A 19458-nucleotide genomic window follows, 5' to 3' on the forward strand; every position below is an offset into this window, starting at 1 on the left:
CTGTCATGAGAATCTCCTAAAATCAAATGTACGTATTCCCTCAAAACCTGTCATATGGGGCAACCTAGCGATCAGGCCCAGTCAGAATGATTTTATGAAAGGCAGGTCCTGCTTGATGAACCTGATCTCCTTCTGCAACAGCATGATACTCTCAGTGGATGAGGGAAAACTGTGGATGTTGTTTATCTAGACTTCAGAAAGGCTTTTGACACCATTTCCCACAGCATTCTACTGGAGAAACTGGCTGCTCTTGGCTTGGATGGGTGTACGCTTTGTGGGGTTAAAAGCTGGCTGGGTGGCCAGGCCCAAAAAGTCATGAATGGAGCTAAATCCAGTTGAAGGCTGGTCCCAAGTGGAGTCCCCCAGGGCTCAGTACTGGGGCCAGTTCTCTTCATTATCTTCATCAATGATCTGGATGAGGGGATCGAGCACACCCTCAGTAAGTTTGAAGACAACACCAAGTTAGGTGCATGTGTCAATCTGCTCGAGGGTAAGAGGGCTCTGCAGGAGGATCTGGATAGGCTGGACCGATGGGCTGAGACCAACAGTATGAAGTTCAACAAGGCCAAGTGCCAGGTCCTGCACTTGAGGCACAACAACCCCACACAACACTATAGGCTGGGGAAGGAGTCACAGAACCAGAGAATCATCTAGGTTGGAAGAGACCTCCAAGATCACCTAGTCCAACCTCTGACCTAACACTAACAAGTCCTCCACTAAACCATCTCACTAAGCTCTGCATCGAAACGTCTTTTACAGACCTCCAGGGACGGTGACTCAACCACTTCCCTGGGTAGCCCATTCCAATGCCTAACAACCCTTTCGGTAAAGAAGCTCTTCCTAATATCCAACCTAAACCTCCCCTGGCACAACTTTAGCCCATTCCCCCTTGTCCTATCACCAGGCACATGGGAGAATAGACCAACACCCACCTCGCTACAGCCTCCTTTAAGGAACCTGTAGAGTGCGATAAGGTCGCCCCTGAGCCTCTTCTTTTCCAGGCTGAACAATCCCAGCTCCCTCAGCCGCTCCTCATAAGACTTGTTCTCCAGACCCCTCACCAGCTTCATTGCCCTTCTCTGGACTCACTCAAGTACCTCGATGTCCTTCTTGTAGTGAGGGGCCCAAAACTGAACACAGTACTCGAGGAGAGCTGCCTGGCAGAAAGGGACCCAGGGGTATTTGTTGATAGCCATCTGATCATGAGCCAGCAGTGTGCCCAGGTGGCAAAGAAGGCCAACGGCATCCTGGCTTGTATCAGAAATAGCATGGCTAGCAGGACTAGAGAAGTGATTGTCCCTCTGTACTTGGCTCTGGTGAGGCCACACCTTGAGCACTGTGCTCAGCGTTGTGCCCCTCACTACAAGAAGGACATCGAGGTGCTGGAGTATGTCCAAAGAAGAGCAACAAGGCTGGTAAGGAGTCTAGAGAACAAGTCTTATGAGGAGCAGCTGAGGAGCTGAGGGAGCTGGGATTGTTTAGCCTGAAGAAAAAGAGGCTCAGGGGAGACCTTATCATGCTCTACAATTACCTGAAAGGAGGCTATAGCAAGGTGGGGATCAGTCTCTTCTCCCAAGCACCAAATGATAAGACAAGAGGAAATGGCCTTAAGTTGCACCAGGGGAGGTTTAGGTAGGATACTAGGAAATACTTCTTCACTGAAAGGGTTGTGAAGTATTGGAACAGGTTGCCCAGAAAAGTAATTGAGTCACCATTCCTGGAAGTCTTCAAAAAACCTGTAGATGTACTAGATGACCTTCAGAGGTCCCTTCCAACCTCAGCTGTTCTGTGATTCTGTGATAATTCCTTTTAATCTTATGACAGGATGAGATGTAGAGCTTAGTGACATGGTTTAATGATGGACTTGGCAATGTTAGATTGAAGGTTGGACTAGATCATCTTAGATGTCTTTTCCAACCTTAATGGTTCTACAGTTCTATAATTCCATGATTCTATATGCCTGTGGGATACAATCTATGACCCTGAAGTTCATAATGCCCCACTGCTGGTGGCAATGTAACCAGCCAGGGCAAGGAAAGAGGAGCAGTGGGAACTGTGCTATATACAATGAGAAACTAGATGACGAATTCATCGCATTAATCAAGCTGGAATGACTATTTGTCCCAGCATTTTGCACATGGCAAGAGATAAAAAGGATGTCTACAAGACTAGGTATTTCCTAAGGTTGTCTGAATGTTAAAACATCTACCTGTCTTCACTGTGCAGTAAAGCTCCTGCAGCAAGTTTCAAGGTAATGCCATTTCTTCCCCTGGAATTACCAGTTCACTAGTGAGTATCTTGGATAAACAGACAGAAATGTAACAATCAGAAAAGCTCTGGCACATGTATAGAAAAAGATGTACAGGCTTTTTTTCTGTCTCTAGGAGTAACAGATGCTTTCGGTGTTTTGAAAAAAAGACCAGACTCTAAAATGCCTGAGGACACTGAGAAGGCTTACTGATCCTGACCATCTCCGCTGAGGACTTCCCCTGCACCCTGTCCAAGTGCACACAGGGCCAATTTCAGCTCCCCCCAGTGGTGCTAGTTCCTGCCTGAGCAACTCCATGGGTGTGCCCATCTCCAGACCCACCTTTGGATCTGCAAAATATCTGGAGAAATTGAAGCACTTTTACACTTCTGATAGACAATTGTTTAATAACATAAAAAGAAACTCATTAATTTTATGGTAGGAATCTGATAAAGAAACAATGCCAAACATTCCCCTAGGGTTCAAAAGGATTTCATAACACTTATCATAGAATCACAGAATGGCTTGGGTTGGAAGGGACCTTAAAGATCATCTAACTCCAATCTCCCTGCCACAGGCAGGGATGTACTTATGTTTGTGGAAATTTGCATTTGCATTCTAGTCATTAATACAAAACTACATGGGACTTCAAATACAGGCTTTTTATTTATTATGAGCTAAAAGCTTATCCATTCTTTCATTACACATCCTCAGTCCTCTCTTGTTTTATTTCATAACATGTGGTTGAGATGGAAAAATCTGAGAGGTGGATACATAATTTATATTACTAATTGGTTTAGCTGTCTTCTAGATTGTAATAAAACTTACTCTCAACCTTCTGTCTTCCTAGGAAAGAGTCTGGTTGTGATGTAAGATAATTCTTGGACAGCTGCAAGTCTTTCCCTTACAAGGAATCCCTACACTGTTTAGACTCAGGCATCCATACTTCCTAAGTGTACTCTCCTTGCAAGGAATGCCTGGGATACCTTAAGTAAGTGATCCCCAGACAACCTGCCTGAAAATTAATTAAATTTTTAAAATATATAACTCAGAATACAACACTTACAAAAACTGAGTGAAAAAAATAAAAAACCTCTTGAAAGACTAAAACTCATTCCTCAGCTCTTATCACTCAGACATCTCAGCCCTTGAAATTCCTGTTGTGTTAGCTATTACATAAACATGTACTAAAACTGCTAGTCCTGCCTCAGAATGTCGTCACACAATTAGGAAAATTATCTACAAGCACAGAAAACAGAGGTTGGAGTGTTGAGTGTTCCTTGTGATTCCAGATGAAAACCTGTGGCAATTGCTATAATTGGGAAGTGTGTTACATATACACTCACTTCAAATGAATTAAATATAAAAAAACATTCTGTCAATGTGATGTGTGAAGAAGTTTCTTCTTCCCCATTCCAGCAGTTATGAGCAGAGGGGGACTCTCCTCTCCAGAAGTCTGTCAGAAAGTCATCAGTTTGCTCTGACAGCACCCGTGATAAAACTAACCTTCAGACCCTACTGCAAAGAAGTATCCCTAATGTCCCAATGGATTCAGAGAGCTGCACCGAGGGCAGAATCGGGCATAGATTAGTTACCTGCATGGCAGGGCTGAAGGAAGACTTATGGAAGAGTCAAGCTGGGGGTGACAGAAGGAGATGGAAGCATCACGAACAAGACAGATACTGTCAGGAGGCTGCAAAGGCTGGCTGCTCCCTCAGTGCCAGGGACAGCAACATAGGCTGGCAGGGCAGGGCTCAGGTCCACATTACCCAAATCAGGCAAGCATGACAGACACAGAAATTGTGCCAAGGTTCAACTGACAGCCCAGATCAACAGACAAGCTGATGGCAATGAGACAGGTCCAAGGTCAAACTGGGAATTCAATCCACAAGTCAGGTCCACTGATTGCCAGCAGGACCACAGTGACAAGTTCTAGGTCAAGCCAAGAGACACTTGGATAGAAACTTTTCTTGGACAGAAAACCTGTAACTGCTGGATTAATGCTCCTTAATCTGGAAAATGGACCTCACACTAGAGGAGCTACAAAGGAAGCAAGGCACATCTGATTCTACAGGCTGAGGTGATGCATGAAATTGTTTGGAATTGTATGAAAACAAGTAGCTGTCAAGGAAAAAGCTGAGATGCAGAACACATGCCCTCTCCTCTCTAAGAGCCCTGAAACTACTCAAGGCACCTAAAGCTTCACTACTATTCCCACCAGCATAAAATGGGTCCATCTAAACCAGTATCCTGTCTGAGAGTGGCACACTGGATACTTAGAGTACAAGAACAGAACAAGTATTAAGCAACCCTTCCACAGCACATATTCAAATATCCAACAATCTCTTGCTAGGAACTGACTTGGCAGTTACATCTGCAGCTCTGCTTCATGTCCCAGCAAATCAGTTTTAAGCAGCTCCATTTTCATCATCCCAACCTGCTTATTCTTTTTCTAGACCATCTCCAGATGCGAGCAGCCTATCAGTGGTTGCAGTGCAATTAAGTAGGTCTGCAAAACCTTTCAGAGCAAAAAGGACACCCTCTATGCTTCTTCCACAGGCCATGAATGAGAGTCGAGTCACGCTAGCACAAGTGACAGTACATAGTAAAATCCAGGACTAACCCAGGACTTCTATGATTATGAGTTTAGTAAATTACATAGATGTGAAAAGATAGCATTAAAAGACTTGAATAAAGCCAATATACCCTTCAAAGTTAAGGCAATATTTGGTGCTTTAGATGTCACTGTCTTTCTGGCATTCCACTTAAACCACTAACACATGCATTTTAAACAAAAAATGGGATTTCTCTGGGTGTGATATTTTCTAGAGTTGTCTGGACTGACTGACTGAATGCATGAATATTCACATAGCACTTCTTTCCTTTTTACTCTTTGGCTCTCTGCTTCAATGATCCTCACTGAATTGATGATTTCCAAAATATCTTCTTTCCAAATTATCCTATTTTCAAAATATCCTTTTACACTTCAATCTGTATCATTATAACTAATGTAAATTCTTCAGTCTCTCATTGTATCCCTGATATTTCCTTTCCAAGATCAAGAAGCAGCTTTCCCAAACGAAACACAGATCTAGTGATGCTTCCTGAGCACTTTTAGCAGTTTTGGCACAATGCTCAGGTATTTTGCGTTTAGCACTTCACAAAACAATAGTGATAGTGTATTTCAGGCTCCTACGGGCATCTGCTGGACTTCCAGACAATTACAAATGGCCAATTTTTACAGGTCTTATTACAGTGTTATTACATTACCTGTGGTTCCTTATTGTGTTGGCTAGGATCCTTCTCATAACTCTCTGCATAGATCCGGAGAGTAGCTCTCACATGGCTAGAAGCACTCATTCTGAAGATGAGCCTGGAAGCATCTGAAAAAATAATCCGCAAGCCCTATGGGAGAAGAATAAGTGGCACATATGTAAGTTGGCAATACCTTTTACAGATGTACTGTGTTTACATGGCAAGGTTTCAGTAGTGGGGGACTTCTGTGAGAAGAGTCCAGAAGCTGCCCCATGTTAGATAAGGGCCAGTTTCATCCGGCTCCAAAGGGACCCACTGCTGGCCAGAACTGAGCCAATACGTGATGTTGTTTATGCCTCTGTGAGAGCAGATTTAAGAAAGGGAAAAAAACAAACAAACAAACAAAAAAAAAAAAACCGCTAGGCAACAGCAGCTGGGAGAGAGAGAGGAGTGAGAAGCAGCCCTGCAGCCCCCCAGGTCAGTGCAGCAGGAGGGCAGGAGGTGCCCCAGGCATGCAGCAGCAGTTCCCCTGCGGCCTGTGGAGAGGCCCCTGGTGGAGCAGGCTGTCCCCCTGCAGCCCACGGGTCCCACACGGAGCAGATCTCCACGCTGCAGCCCGTGGAGGAGCCCCCGGTGCAGCAGGTGGATGTGGCCACTGTGGAGCAGAGGAGACAAAGCATTAGGGACACAGCCACCATTCCCCATCCCCCCGTGCTACTTGGCAGGAGGAGGTAGGAGAGGGTGGATGTGGGGAAGGTGTTTCAAGTTTGTTTTCTTTGTTTCTCACTTCTCTAGCTTGTTAATAACAGGCAATACATTTCCCTAATCTCCCTGTGCTGAGTCTGTTTTGCCCATGACGATAACTGTTGAGTGATCTCCCCTTGAGCCCTTTGTATCGTATTTTCTCCCCCTTTCCCTTTGAGAAGGGAAAGTGAGAGAGTGGCTGTGGTGGAGCTCGGCTGCTCACCTGAGTAAAACCACCACAACAAATCACAGTTTACTGCCCTAAAATAAAACGTGAAAGGAAGAGTCATTTGGATGCAATTCCACTTTCTCTATAACTTTGGACAACTCATTTATTACTTTCTTCCCTTCTCAAGAACAGAAATGATCTTGTCTTTTCCCTCCCACTCCTCGTAACAAGGGTTTTTTTTACTGTTGTTTTTAATTTCTTTCAATGATTTGTTCTTGTTCTGTTTGCTAGAGCAAAAAATCAATGGTCTGAGAAATATTTATATGATCAGCAAAGTGTTAGAAGCAGCTACAGGAGCAAAAAAACATTGGTAGTGAAAACAAAAGACAATATCAGTTCCCTTATAGACCACGCAGCTAGGTTTGATTACAAGGATTTCAACAAAAGTCTGTGAAACAGTTCAGAAACTTAACCTATGGTGTTAATTTCAAGTATACTAATTAACACACAATAACTGCATGTAGAATAAAAATGATTTATTATTAATTCAACAGGAATTTGCTTTTTGCTTCCATCTTCATCTCTTTTTCTTTACTCCTTCCTGCTTTCATACTGTATGTATGAACACATTCTTCCACAGACTACAGACAATGTACCTGGTTCCACAGTCAACAGATTTTCTGTACAGGAGGGCCATAAAGTAAGCAAGAAGGTCAGACAGATAAACTTGCTCGCACTAAAACTAAAGGACTAAATTGAACCGTTAAATAGTTGCAGTGTTTTAATACTCTACTAATTCTGCACTACCACACATCCTAGTTCCCTTTCTCTAAATAGTACCCCTAGGCCAAATGCCACCTCTGTTCTACTACTGAACTTTATTTCCCGTTTTAGTCCTGCTGTTGGCAAATGCCTAGTGCAGAAATTGAGATCCTTGCTAATTTTAAGGGGCAGCAAACCACTCAAAAATGAAAGACGAGAATTAAAGTATTTTATTCTTCCATTTTTATCAGCAGCTTGAGAAGACTCTGATGTTATCAACACAGTGCTTCAGCATTCTAAAATACAGGTGGAAAACCTTTGTTTTCTCAGATATATGTCAAAATATCTTCAGCCCTGTATAAAGTACTTTCTGGCTGATAGTACCCATTAACACTAGGGAATACGAAAATATCACATGTGGATAAAGGGTTGGCTCAGATGGCCTAAGAGATATTATCCATCTCTAAGTTTGGTGATAACATGAACCTCTTTTTCACTGGTACGAGAGTAATATAAATTAATTTTAACATGCACCAGCACTTTGAATGGTAATCAAACATAGGACCAGCATCTCAAAGTATGTAACATTAATATCAAATAGCTTTAAGAAGGAAGGGAGTGCAACACATGCACAAACTGAAACCGTAACTATCATGAGCATGTGAACGTCTTCCTATTCAATTACTAAGTGGACTTTCTGTATGTTCCTGGCAGACCAAGCCACCCCCACAACGACATGACTAGCAACACCAACTTGAATACTCTTCCACATACTCCCTGTTTATCTGTCAATAATAACAATAACACATTGTTACTTCTCTTAGAACATGAGATTCTGAAGTCTCACCACTCACTAACTTAAGGTCTTTTGGAACAAAAAGGGTTTATAAACACTCCCCATAACTCTGCCTTTAACTTTATGATGCCAAAATATTCCACCAAACTACAGCATCTGTAGCCACTTCGATGGTTTTATGGTATTTGGGATTTTTGTGTAACATACACACACACACGACCAGCATTCAGACAGTTCACTGTACTATTTCTGAGCTTGTTACTTTCTCCATTTCACATTTCTCAGGGACACATGACCAACGGTATTGATTTTTACACAGGAGTGATGACAGCTGATTATTTGTATATAAGACTACAATTCCTGCCGTACAACTTAAAATAGTCTGGCAAAAGGGAATTATAGAAACACAGAGGCTGTGTTAAAAACAACAATCTTCTAAGTGCCAGGCAGAAATTATATGGTAGGGAAAAATGAAAGAGTAGCACACTGAAAAGTACACAGGACAGAAACTTGCACTTTTAATAAGATAGGGCACACTATTTGTCACAAACATATTTTCTTGTGGAAACTGATAAGATTTTTTTCCGGGAGAAAGCATGTGAAAATGTTCAGCACAGCTCCCACACTGCACATCTGCAGATATTTATTCTAGGCAAATTAGGCCTGCTAATGGATATTAATGAGCTGTGTGGAAACACTGAAACAAAATTATGTTCCATGGTTAACTCACTGGCTTGGAAGGTAGTATGACAGACAGAGCTTTACAGGGATTTCTCCCTTCTGCATTATAATCTGGTTAAGCACCAAATTTATTAGGATCTGCGAAGCACCCATAAAACTAAACTTAATGCATATTGTACTATGTAAATTTGGTTTTTAGCAGTCTGGTTGTGTGTTTTTTTTTGTTTTTTTGGTTTTTTTTTTTCAGTTAGCATTTTCATATTTAAATAAGTAAGAATTAACCAGGATAGTAAGTTAGGATGAACAAGACTAAGTAGCAAACTTAAAGCAAAATGGCTTAGGATTTTGAAAACCATTATTAAAGTATAACAGAAGAATATGCAACACCAGTAGAAAATATAGCATATCAGTAATATATTAAACAGAGACACGTACATAAATTAAGTGCATGTAAAATAGCTACATCTTTCTTCAAAATACTGTGGTTATCATAATTTCTATTCATCCCTCTATGGACCCTCGAGTGTCTCCAAGGCATAGCAGACCACCATTCTGATAGGAAATACCTTATTGCTGGTACAGGATTGAAATAATCATTCTGAACAGAAAAGAATTTTTGCCTTATCTCCGGAGTTACATGAAACAACTTTCTTCCAGCTTTTCCAATGCCTTTTTCCTGACTCTTGCTTAAACAACAACCAAAATAAAAAAAAAAAAAAAAAGAAAGACTGTATGCAGAGCCTTTTGAATCCTAAATCTAACAAAGGAGCAAGAAAACATTAAAATTTAAATGATAAAGCTCAGGAGTTTTATTCTGTGCATCTCAGAATATGATAGGTCTCTAAAAAGAGCCCAAAGTTAATCATTATAATGGGCAACTTCTACTTCTGGTCCTTCTAATTCAAATTTCACAGACAAATGCAACTGGTCCTGTTTCTGGATTGCAGGATCCTCAGGAGCATCACTGTTATGTGCTAATGTTTGTGCAAAGGCTCACACAATAAGACTTCAAAAATGAAAAGAGTCTTCAAGAACAGCAGAATGTTTAGTTTTATACCTTATTGCACTGTGATAAACAATATTCATGGGTTTCAATAGTCAGAATAAATTAGAACTTACAGTCTGGGTGTATTATTATCTGCCTTTTTTGTTGTTGCTGTGTTTGTTTTCTGTTGCTGTGTCTGTTTTTGCTGTTTATTAACACTGATTTATTAGTATGAGGCCAGCTTCTCATTCATGAGAAGTTGCGTAGTTACACTGAATATAAATGTCTCTTCACGTACTGCTGGGGAACAAAACTTTGAACGGGCTCCTGAAGACACAGCTTGAAAATCTACATGAAACTCATAACAGTCACAATGAGGCATCTGTATTTACACAAGAGAAAGCCACCTGAGGAAAATGGCAGCAGGAACTGTTGTTTCATTTGTACAGATTAATGGCCTTTCTTATTTTATTGTGCTTGGAGAATCCCACTGAGGCTGCAGACACACAGAGCTAGGAATGTAACCTTGTATGAAGACAATCTGGTTGAACTGTACTCTCAATAACTGAGTGCTTTTGCCTATGAAAACATATGCTTTCTGGTTTTATGGACTCAGAGTCCATCTAAAAACATGCCAAGTCATGCTTCTCTATTTGTGTTACATTGTGATTTGATTAGCAATTACATTGCAATTTAGGGCAGGGCTTTGGATGCAAAGTAAGGGAAAGAAAAATACGCTAAACATTTACTAGCTATTTTTTAAAAGAACAAGGGCCACAAGCCTGCTGTGCCCATAATTTTCCAGTGGACTTGGATATGACAATATCCTCGTGTATTGTTTCAGCAGCAAAAAGCGCAAAGAGAATAGCTCACTGGCAGGTGGGCTGCTTATATTATCTGGATGCAATGATGAATGGAAACTATAAAGATGCTGAGCAGAATGGCATGACAATAGCTTTAATGGCTCGTAATATCATTTGTAAGGGTCCAGTCAGGTCAAGTAATTTACAAACCACAGAAACTAGGACAATAAAAATAAACAGCATAAAGTTTAAAACATTTAAATATGAGCCACAGTTCATATTCAAGATGTTTTAATAAACATTTAACCAGGCAACAGTACATCGTTAGTTTTTAGTACGTCATGAAACACTGAAGGTTTAGTTTGAGTTGCAAAACTCGATAGCCAAGGAATCTTACAGACTACAGTCAGCCCAGAAAGACCAAAGAAGCAGTCATTTTGGCTAGAGAAGTCAAACATGCCCGCATATGGTACAATCTACTTAAGTTTTCTGCATGCTGTTGGCCACAAGAGAATAATGTGCCTTGTGCACATAATGCAAATACTGTGCGACACTGAGAGCAAGAAAATTTGACCTTTTTTTTTTTTTTTTAAGTGTAGATTTCAGATAGAAAATAGGAAAAGCAAAGACTGTCTTTCTACAGGACACTTTCCATTGTTCAGGAAAGGGAACCCTCACTATACTTGCATTGCTGTCAACAGGGACTCAATGCCTTGCTACATTCCCAGTGACACTACAGCTGGCCTCCATCTATGCACAGCAAGGGCAAGCTAAACCAGAGGTATATTATCTTATCCTGTCTGAGCTAATCTTAAGTAGGAAATATGGTATCTATCAGAGCAAAGAAATCACCATCCTATAAATAAATGGTGAGGCTTGTCACCTGAATGTTAGAAACAACATTTTAAGAGACACGTTGAAAGCTCCAAAACTTAGCTACTCCATCACTACAGCCATACCTGTCTTTTGGTCACAGTGCCATCCACAGGATCTATGTACTCAAAGCTGTCTGTTCTTTCCACACTGTAGATATTGTTGCCCACAGCAAACTGCTGATGGCTGAATGATTTGTCAGTGATCAAAGCTTCGAGGTCTCTCATTATGAAATACGCTGTTCTGGGCTCCAATGCTTCATAATCAAACCTTTCATATATACAAGAAAAGTAGAAGTAAAAAGTAAGTCCTGAACAGCTTAGGAAAAAAAAAAAAAAAAAAAAAAAAAAAAGCTCGGTATATGCACAGTTAGCAATTTACTGCTTACTTCAAAAATTAGAGGTGGACCATTGAAGTACTTCATTGCAAATCAAACTAGCACATGCATGCAGTTCTGTGCAACCTGCCCATGATGTGCGAGTACCACAGTTCTACACTGGCCACTTAACTCTGAGGCAAAAGAAACCATTTAGAAAATGCATGATCTCTAAAGTAACACAGAAAACATAATCAATACACAGACAGCCTTCTGAAATTAAGGACACAATCAGCCCAGTGCTCAAAAGAAACTGAAATAGATGAAATTTTGCTAAAATTTTTGACCAATAGCTGTGGGCAGAAGATGTTACAGATATGTTAACTCCTCTGGATTAAGTATATTCTGAAAAAAAAAAAAAAAGAGAGAGGCAGAGACTAAGATAAAATACGTATCACGTAAACACCAGTTAGAATTCACCTTTCCAAGACCTTAATAAAAATGAGTAAACATCTGGATCTTTGGAAGAGTTCTCTCTTGGACAACAGTCCAAGTTGTCACAAAAACATTTTCATGTGGAAGCACAGACAGAAACAAATACATGAGTAAATTGTGCTGAGATTTTGATATTTTTCAATACCATGTAGCTAACTACTCCCATGGATTCCACATGTAAGTAATTTGAATATTTCAGCATTTGATGTCAGAAAAATCAATTATCCATACACTGTAAGTGACATATACACACTGCTCCTTCAGTAAGTAATTAAGCTCTCCTTTCTCAACAGAAAAAAAACTGCATACAGAACAATGGTAATCTGTGGCAGATTTTCATCGTGCAGACATAGCAAACACCCACCTGCAGTAGTAGTGCCGGCCAAATTTTGCCCAATGATCCCTGACAATCTCCTCGACACTTTGCTTTCGAGCTGCTAGGATTGAAAGCCAGACTAGCACAGCCCATAGTCCATCTTTCTCTCGAAGGTGATCAGACCCTAAGGAGAGAGATGTAAAGCACATTATTTGCTACCACTGCCTATCAGAAAACAAGGTGAGGAGGCTGGGCAAATGTCTCATTCAACTTGTATGTCACCTAACAGTAATCTGTAAGGTAGTAATCTCCACAACTATGGGAGCTCCCAGACGGACAAGCAGAACTAATGTTTAAAATATGATTCATTTACATACGACAAAGTCTGTGCTTCTAAGGTTAAATAAAAAAGATACTCAAGTACTTGGATAAAAGTAGTAGTAGCAGTAAAACATTTTTAATCATTGCTCCCGCTCACAGCCATGCAGGGTATTTTCACACCTCTGGTACCCTTTCCTAGAACTGGGTCAGATATGCAAACTCTTGGCCATGAAGCAGAATGTTCTGAGTTACATGAGTCAAGTTCAACTGCATCTCCTTATTTGCACAGACGTTCATCATCAAGCCATGGAGAAGGAATTTTCCTGTTTCATAAAGAATGAAGATTTCCAGAATGTTCATGACCTCCCACCAGGAAAAAAAAGAAAAAAAAAGAAAAAAAAAAAAAGGATCATGATGAGCATGATAAAATAAGTCTGGGGGAAAAAAAAAAAAAAAGTAGAAAATAACACTTTTTCCCCTTTCTGCATTTCTCTATACCTCTCAGTGATAAAACTGTTTGAACGCTCAGACCTAACTCATTTCCTAGCTTTTTATTTATGAAGACAGAAATTGATACAACAGTGGAGACTGAGAACAATTTTGGACTACCCCCAAAGGATTTAGCACATGCTCTGAGACGTAGGAGGCACAAGTTCAAGTCTACTGTCTGAATTCAAACAAGCATGGACTTGAACTTGCACTTCCCATGTCCAAAACCAAAATGCCAACTTGGAATAATGACCTGCTCTGCAATAAATACGTAACATATCTCATACCTTGACTAGAAACATTTCTATGAAGCTAAACTCTACCTGTTAAAACAAGAATGCAAAAGGTTTCAATAATCAGTGCAATAATCAGCGTTTTCTAACAAAGGAGTATTTCATAGGAAAGGTCTTGGCCACTTCAGCTAGTGCCCTCTACTTTTGGATAATTTAGAGCAAATTTTTGAGGCAATCTGTACCTAAACCAGATTACAAAAATTCATAACAAAGCATGCATTACTGATAATTAATATAAAGTAAGATCTCAGACACCTGATGCTCAGTAGATATGGAAGATGACTACTTAAGCTAATAAACTCAAAAAGCTTGACTAGACAGGTTAAATCTGTGGCCATTACTCTAGCATAATAATGCTAGATTTGGCTGAAGTTTGTTAGCTGTACTGTTATCATTTTTTGTCTAGTCACACAATACAGAAACCCTGGGTACAAAGTAAACACATTAAATCACAAGTTTTGTTTCCTCCATCAATTACTGACAAATCAGTGGCAACCAGTTAGACTATCCATGTCCCTTGAAATTACTTAGCAAAAATCCTTCACAGAGAAATCTAAACAGATTTAGTTTCAAAACCTGCCGCATGACGTATCCTCCTTCACCAAACACAAAAACCTTGTTGCAAGACTGCTTTTCAGTTTTACTGAATAGCCTGAAAGTTCTGTACACTCATTTGTTAAAATGGCTGTGTTTTCCTACTGGCAGCAAACCTGGATCCCATAATATAAATTGATACACTGAAGCTATTAGTCCTGTGAAAAGTCAAGAGAAAATTAAAGACATATAAGGAAAACAGTAAGACGTGCATGGAGCCACCGTGATTCCTGGGCTTCACTCTTGACATCTATCTTCCAGTCACTGCTGCTGCCTTCAACTTGCAGTCCCTCTTCTTGAGAGACAGCAGCAGTCAGGCTAACAGAGGCTATTCATACGAATTTGCTAAGAGCCCATCATTCTGGGCTTGCCACAGCTCTGCCTGCCACTTAGGCTCACTTGCTTTCATTCACCCCTGGGGTGTAGACCCTCAGCCCCCTGAATCTAACAAAAAAAACAATCAAAAAAAAAAGACCACAAGGTTAACTACGTGTAAATGACTATTTCAGCACAATACTAGAGCTGTATAAAATAATTATTGAAGAGTTTTTAAGGGAAAAAATGTTTCTAGAAAGCACAACAAAAAAGACGTGAAGATTATGCTTGTGTCTGTGAGTTTGGTAACACAGAAAACAGGGACATTGAATAGCACAGATGGATTTAAAAACTGAGACAGACAGTAATGTTCCTTCATGTTTGCAAAGTAGCTGTCACGATACTGAGAATACTTCGTTTCTCCTCTTTTTAATCTGCCTTGGTCTGTAGTCTGTGAGCTCTCTGCAACAAGAACAGTCTCCTAATACAATGCCTAGAGCAATCGGCTGGTCCTCTAGCAGCTGCTATAAAAACAGCAAGAGCTTACTGTGTTCCCTGGTTCAGAGCCTCCGGGCGCTATCAAAGCATGGAGTGCCGACTAATCAGAAGAAAAAGGGCAGGGTTATTTATGAGCTCTCAGAGCTTTGCAAATAGCTTCAGATAAAAAAGGAAAACAAATGTCCCTCCAGAGGAAGTCAGCCCTTCAGATAATCAGGTCCTCAGCTCTTCTACTCCCTTGTCATGATAACACGCTAGGTCAGCTGAAGGATGCCTTCCACAGAAACACCAACATTAAGACCTACAGATAATAAAGTCATCTTTGCTCATACGCAAAGCAGATGGCATGGTCATGATCAATTTTACTTTAGCCAAGAGTCTGTCCCCGACAATGCTGCCGGTGCAGGTTTCTGCCACTATCACCAAAAGAGAGATCTGGAAGAGAGCTGTCACTTCCCCCCATTGTCTGCATTCCTTGTCATGTCACCAGTTGTCGGGTCACCACAGGGTCTGGGGCTCCATGGGGACCAGAAGCAGCTTGGCAGGGCCCATGTCTGGGCAGGACAGGAGCGTGGGGAGCTGGAGCCCAGCCCTGCTGGGGTGTTGCTGGGGCAGGGGCTGATATGGGGTCCTAGGCCCTGAGCAGGGCCAGGGAGCCCTGAGAGGCTGTGCATAGCCCTGGTAACTGTGAGCATGCCCCACCATGGCTGTTCCTTTCCTTCTTAACCTTCCTTGCTCTTCTTTTAGTCATTCATCCTTAGCACAGGAAAAGTCAATTTTGCCTAAAAAGTCATCTCTATTGCTGATATTACCAGTAACTTAAATTGCTTACGTATCTCCACAGATACTAGCAACAAGTGGAGACATGGTATTGAGCCAAACACCTGGATAATTTGTTCTAATATAAGCAATCATTTATTCTCCTATTGTATAATGCCCTGCAGACTACAAGCTATCAAATCATGTAGTGAAAAATAGATTATTTAGTCAGCAAAATGATCAATATATCAAGACTTCTGTGCAAAGGTCTGAACTAAACACCAAAGAAGAGATGCATTTTGATTTAACAAACAGTTTGAGCATGTTTCATTGAACCAAAACGGTCCAATGAAACATGGAGTGAAGAATTTTTGGAAAGGTCTCTGTCATGCTCCAAGCCTTGTTCTGGCATGGCTTAAGCTTATAAATCTCTACGAAGAAGGATGAGTGTACACACGTATCATCCTTCTGATCCATTTAGCAGCTTTGGCATGTACTGTGTCCTTGTGTGTCCTTCAGGACAACAGACAGACTGATGTTTCTCTGGAAAGAGAAAGCATTGAACAAAAGCAATCCAGAGGCAAAAGTCTCGATGGAGAAACCTGGAAACCACACAACAGTTCCAGAATTAAAAATCACTGATTAAAAATGCTAGCCTAATGTGGATATAGCAACAATAATCCTGTGTGCCCGAGAAATGTCTCAGTTCATTATTCTTACTAGAAGGAAAATTGGCAACTGGGATTTCTCAGAACTTTTTTATTCCACCTCTTTTATTGTAACAGTATATCCATCAGTTGAGTTACTATTTGCACCTATGTGTGAATGTATTGCCTTTATTTCTTTTAGCAGATTAAAATTCACTACCACAACTCAGACAACTCTGGTTTTCACCTGCTGCACCTTCGTTTGCAGATGTCTTTGCTTTTCTCCCTCTTTTATTCCTACCTCTCAACTTACATGTTAGAAAGATTAGGGAGGAAGCTAGTTCTGCCTCAGCTCAGATAACAGTATTTCGTTTATATACCCAGTATCTCTTGCGGATTTGCAGAGGCAGAGCTGGTCTGAACAAAGTGATCAAGATGCCTCACAACTATGTATTCCTGAAATTACAATACTAACAGTTGTCCTGTCTTGCTGAGGGAATTTATCAATCTCAGGATAATCCTGAGCTATACGTTTTATTGAAAAACCAACACATTAATGAATTCCAGGCCCTGTAAGGAGCTGAAGCAGAAAGAACAGTGGAGTCAACAAGTATTTTTCCAATTATCCCATTATATTTATTTTGACATTGGTAAGGAAAATTATAAGAACAAGTACTTTCACAGCTTATTTTTGAGTTAATGTGTCACGTATTTCTCCATATAATAGTAGCAAAAGGTTTTTTTTTACTACTGTAACAGTCAATTGCTAAGGCCAGACTCAGAGTAAACAATCTGGGAAAAACTGTCAGAGCATGTTCCCATTCAGAAATAAGTACTCAGCTTAGACAGGCTTAAACTGAAGTAAAGACTTGAGAGTCAGTAGCCTGAGAAACAAAGTAAGATCATACAAAATATGTTCATATTATGATTTTTCTGATGCTGTAAAGCTGTTGGGCATGCAAGATTTCATATGCCTCATTTGTTCTTTATCTGAAATGACTTGCAATTTTGATTGAGAGAGTGAGCCCTGAGGGTCATATGCATGAAAACAACATATTTGCTTTTCCCTAAACTAGCTAACTCTGTCTAGTGTATTGCATTCTGTAAATACAATTTTAAAGCAAAAATGAGATTGAAGCAAGTACACAAACTCACAGTACAACATTTTTGTTTGCACGCAGTTCTTACAAATTTAGTCTTACAAATTTATCATCCAGGAATCTGAATCCTGGTGATATTTTAGGCAAATGGAGATTTAGGGACATTCTGATCTGTTCTTTGACTCAAGTTAACAGGATTATTTCAGATTTGTGTTACTGTAATAGATACCACCATACGGGTTTTTAAAGGCTTTCATTATTTTCAGCACCAGACCACCTTTATATTCTCCACTAGCTGTTCTTCCACATAATCTTGCAGGAGAAGACAGCTGGTGTTAATGGCATCTGGAAATTTGGAGATGAAACATGCAAGGTTATGAAAGATGCAGAAATTACTGAAGGGGCTTAAATTGCAGAAAGATAAATCAACCACACAGCTCTCCTAATCCTGATTAATAGTTTGCTGATGAAATTTAGAAACTAATTGCTGCTGCTGACGCCCTTCTCTGAACTGTGTCCTGGGCATTAGTCACAGAACCAGAAAGCTACTAACCTCATCTGACAAGCTCCCCACACTGCTACAAAAATGGAAGAAGTTTTTAAAGCATTGGTTGAGCTCCAAGATCAGCTGCCAAAAAACAAGTCTGGGAAACACAGCCATATGGGATGTTTTCAGAATCTTTTTTCCTTTTATAGCAGAAATTTTGCTTTTATTTACTTGCCAGTGCAAAATCCCTTATATTATAAAACTAGGGCTCTGTATTGTTTGGAAATTCCAGCTGGGCTGGATTACCTGGGTACACAACCAATCAGTCTCCAATGCTGTTCAGTTAGTTTGACAAGAGAACATGGATCTATAAAACTACATTCTGTTGCACAGAACAACAATTATACCACTCTGTGGTGTAATGTGCTGTATGGCACATTTCTTGAAAAATCCCACACTGAAGCTAAAAAAGTACTAAATTTCAGTTCCCTAAATAGCTACGATGGAGGGGAAAGATGTAAAATTGATTCAAATGCCCAATAGTGGCAGAAACTTGTGAAGGTCATGCAGCTTAGGACATTACCAAAAGGTTCGCAATAAGGTAAATATTTATTGCTAAAAACAGCTCACATCGCTAATGTGTTGGTCATCTACAGACCAGCCTGTGTTTTACAAATAAACCTCCTGGCATATGAGATATTTTGAGACAGCTGCACTGAACTGAAAGATGATAAGAAAACTGAGGCAGGGAGAAAAACAAACTTTAGACATCACTGTAATTGCCCTGCAGGCACTGTCACAATCCATTTACACAGCAACTACCTACACGCTGATCCAGTGCTCCAAGTTGTCTGAATGCCCATGGGCTTCAATCTTGATAGTTTATACCAGCATTTAGATGGAATTGTCAAAAATGGAAGGCCTTCCAACACTTCCAATGAAGTGCTGCAGGTACCAGGAAGCCCATCTGAGCAGAATGGACTGAGATGCACAGGTTAAGTGCTGCTGTAGAGCAGCTCTCCATGCTGGCCAGCAATGTTTTGGTCAAGGAATCTTAAAACTCACAAGAGACAGAATTTACTAGAAATGTGAAGAATTAATGACAGGATAGGAGAAAACAGATTCAGACAGGAACACAGACAGTGCTAGGAATGCAGAGACTGGTGTGAGGTCAAGAGATGCAAGCTTCAAAATTAGAAGACAGGCTATTGTACAAAATACAATTGTTTTAGTGTCCTACAGCAAGATCCTAGTGAAGGAAAAAAAGTCAAGGGCAGGGAGAGAGAGGAATTGTAATTATGTTGCCCACCTTGAAGAACAGGCAAAACTCAAAGGCCCTTTACCTCTGTTAGACACCTGCCCCTGTTTCCCAACCCCAATAAGCAACTGCTACTCTGGGTAATAAAGAAGTTAGGCCAACACAAAGCATAATGCCCTTAGTGTTTCAGTAGATCAAGCCCTGAAACCACTTCTTTTGATTTCTATAAAAGTGATCTGCAGGCTTGAAGTCCA

At 40.5% G+C, this 19458-nt stretch overlaps 1 protein-coding gene across 1 annotated transcript in view; it reads right to left on the reverse strand.

Annotated features, from left to right (window-relative positions):
• Positions 1-19458, reverse strand: part of PGM5 (phosphoglucomutase 5) — an 85375-nt gene that overhangs the window by 11472 nt on the left and 54445 nt on the right. The window contains exons 8-10 of the mRNA XM_080572914.1: positions 12492-12627; positions 11403-11586; positions 5519-5653 (exon numbers count right to left, since the gene is read on the reverse strand). Of these exons, the coding sequence (XP_080429040.1) occupies positions 5519-5653; positions 11403-11586; positions 12492-12627 (455 nt within the window). The remainder of the gene's footprint in view (positions 1-5518; positions 5654-11402; positions 11587-12491; positions 12628-19458) is intronic.

Source organism: Anser brachyrhynchus (genome assembly GCF_964034855.1).
Source record: "Anser brachyrhynchus genome assembly, chromosome: Z".
In the NCBI taxonomy this organism is placed as follows: Eukaryota; Metazoa; Chordata; class Aves; order Anseriformes; family Anatidae; genus Anser; species Anser brachyrhynchus.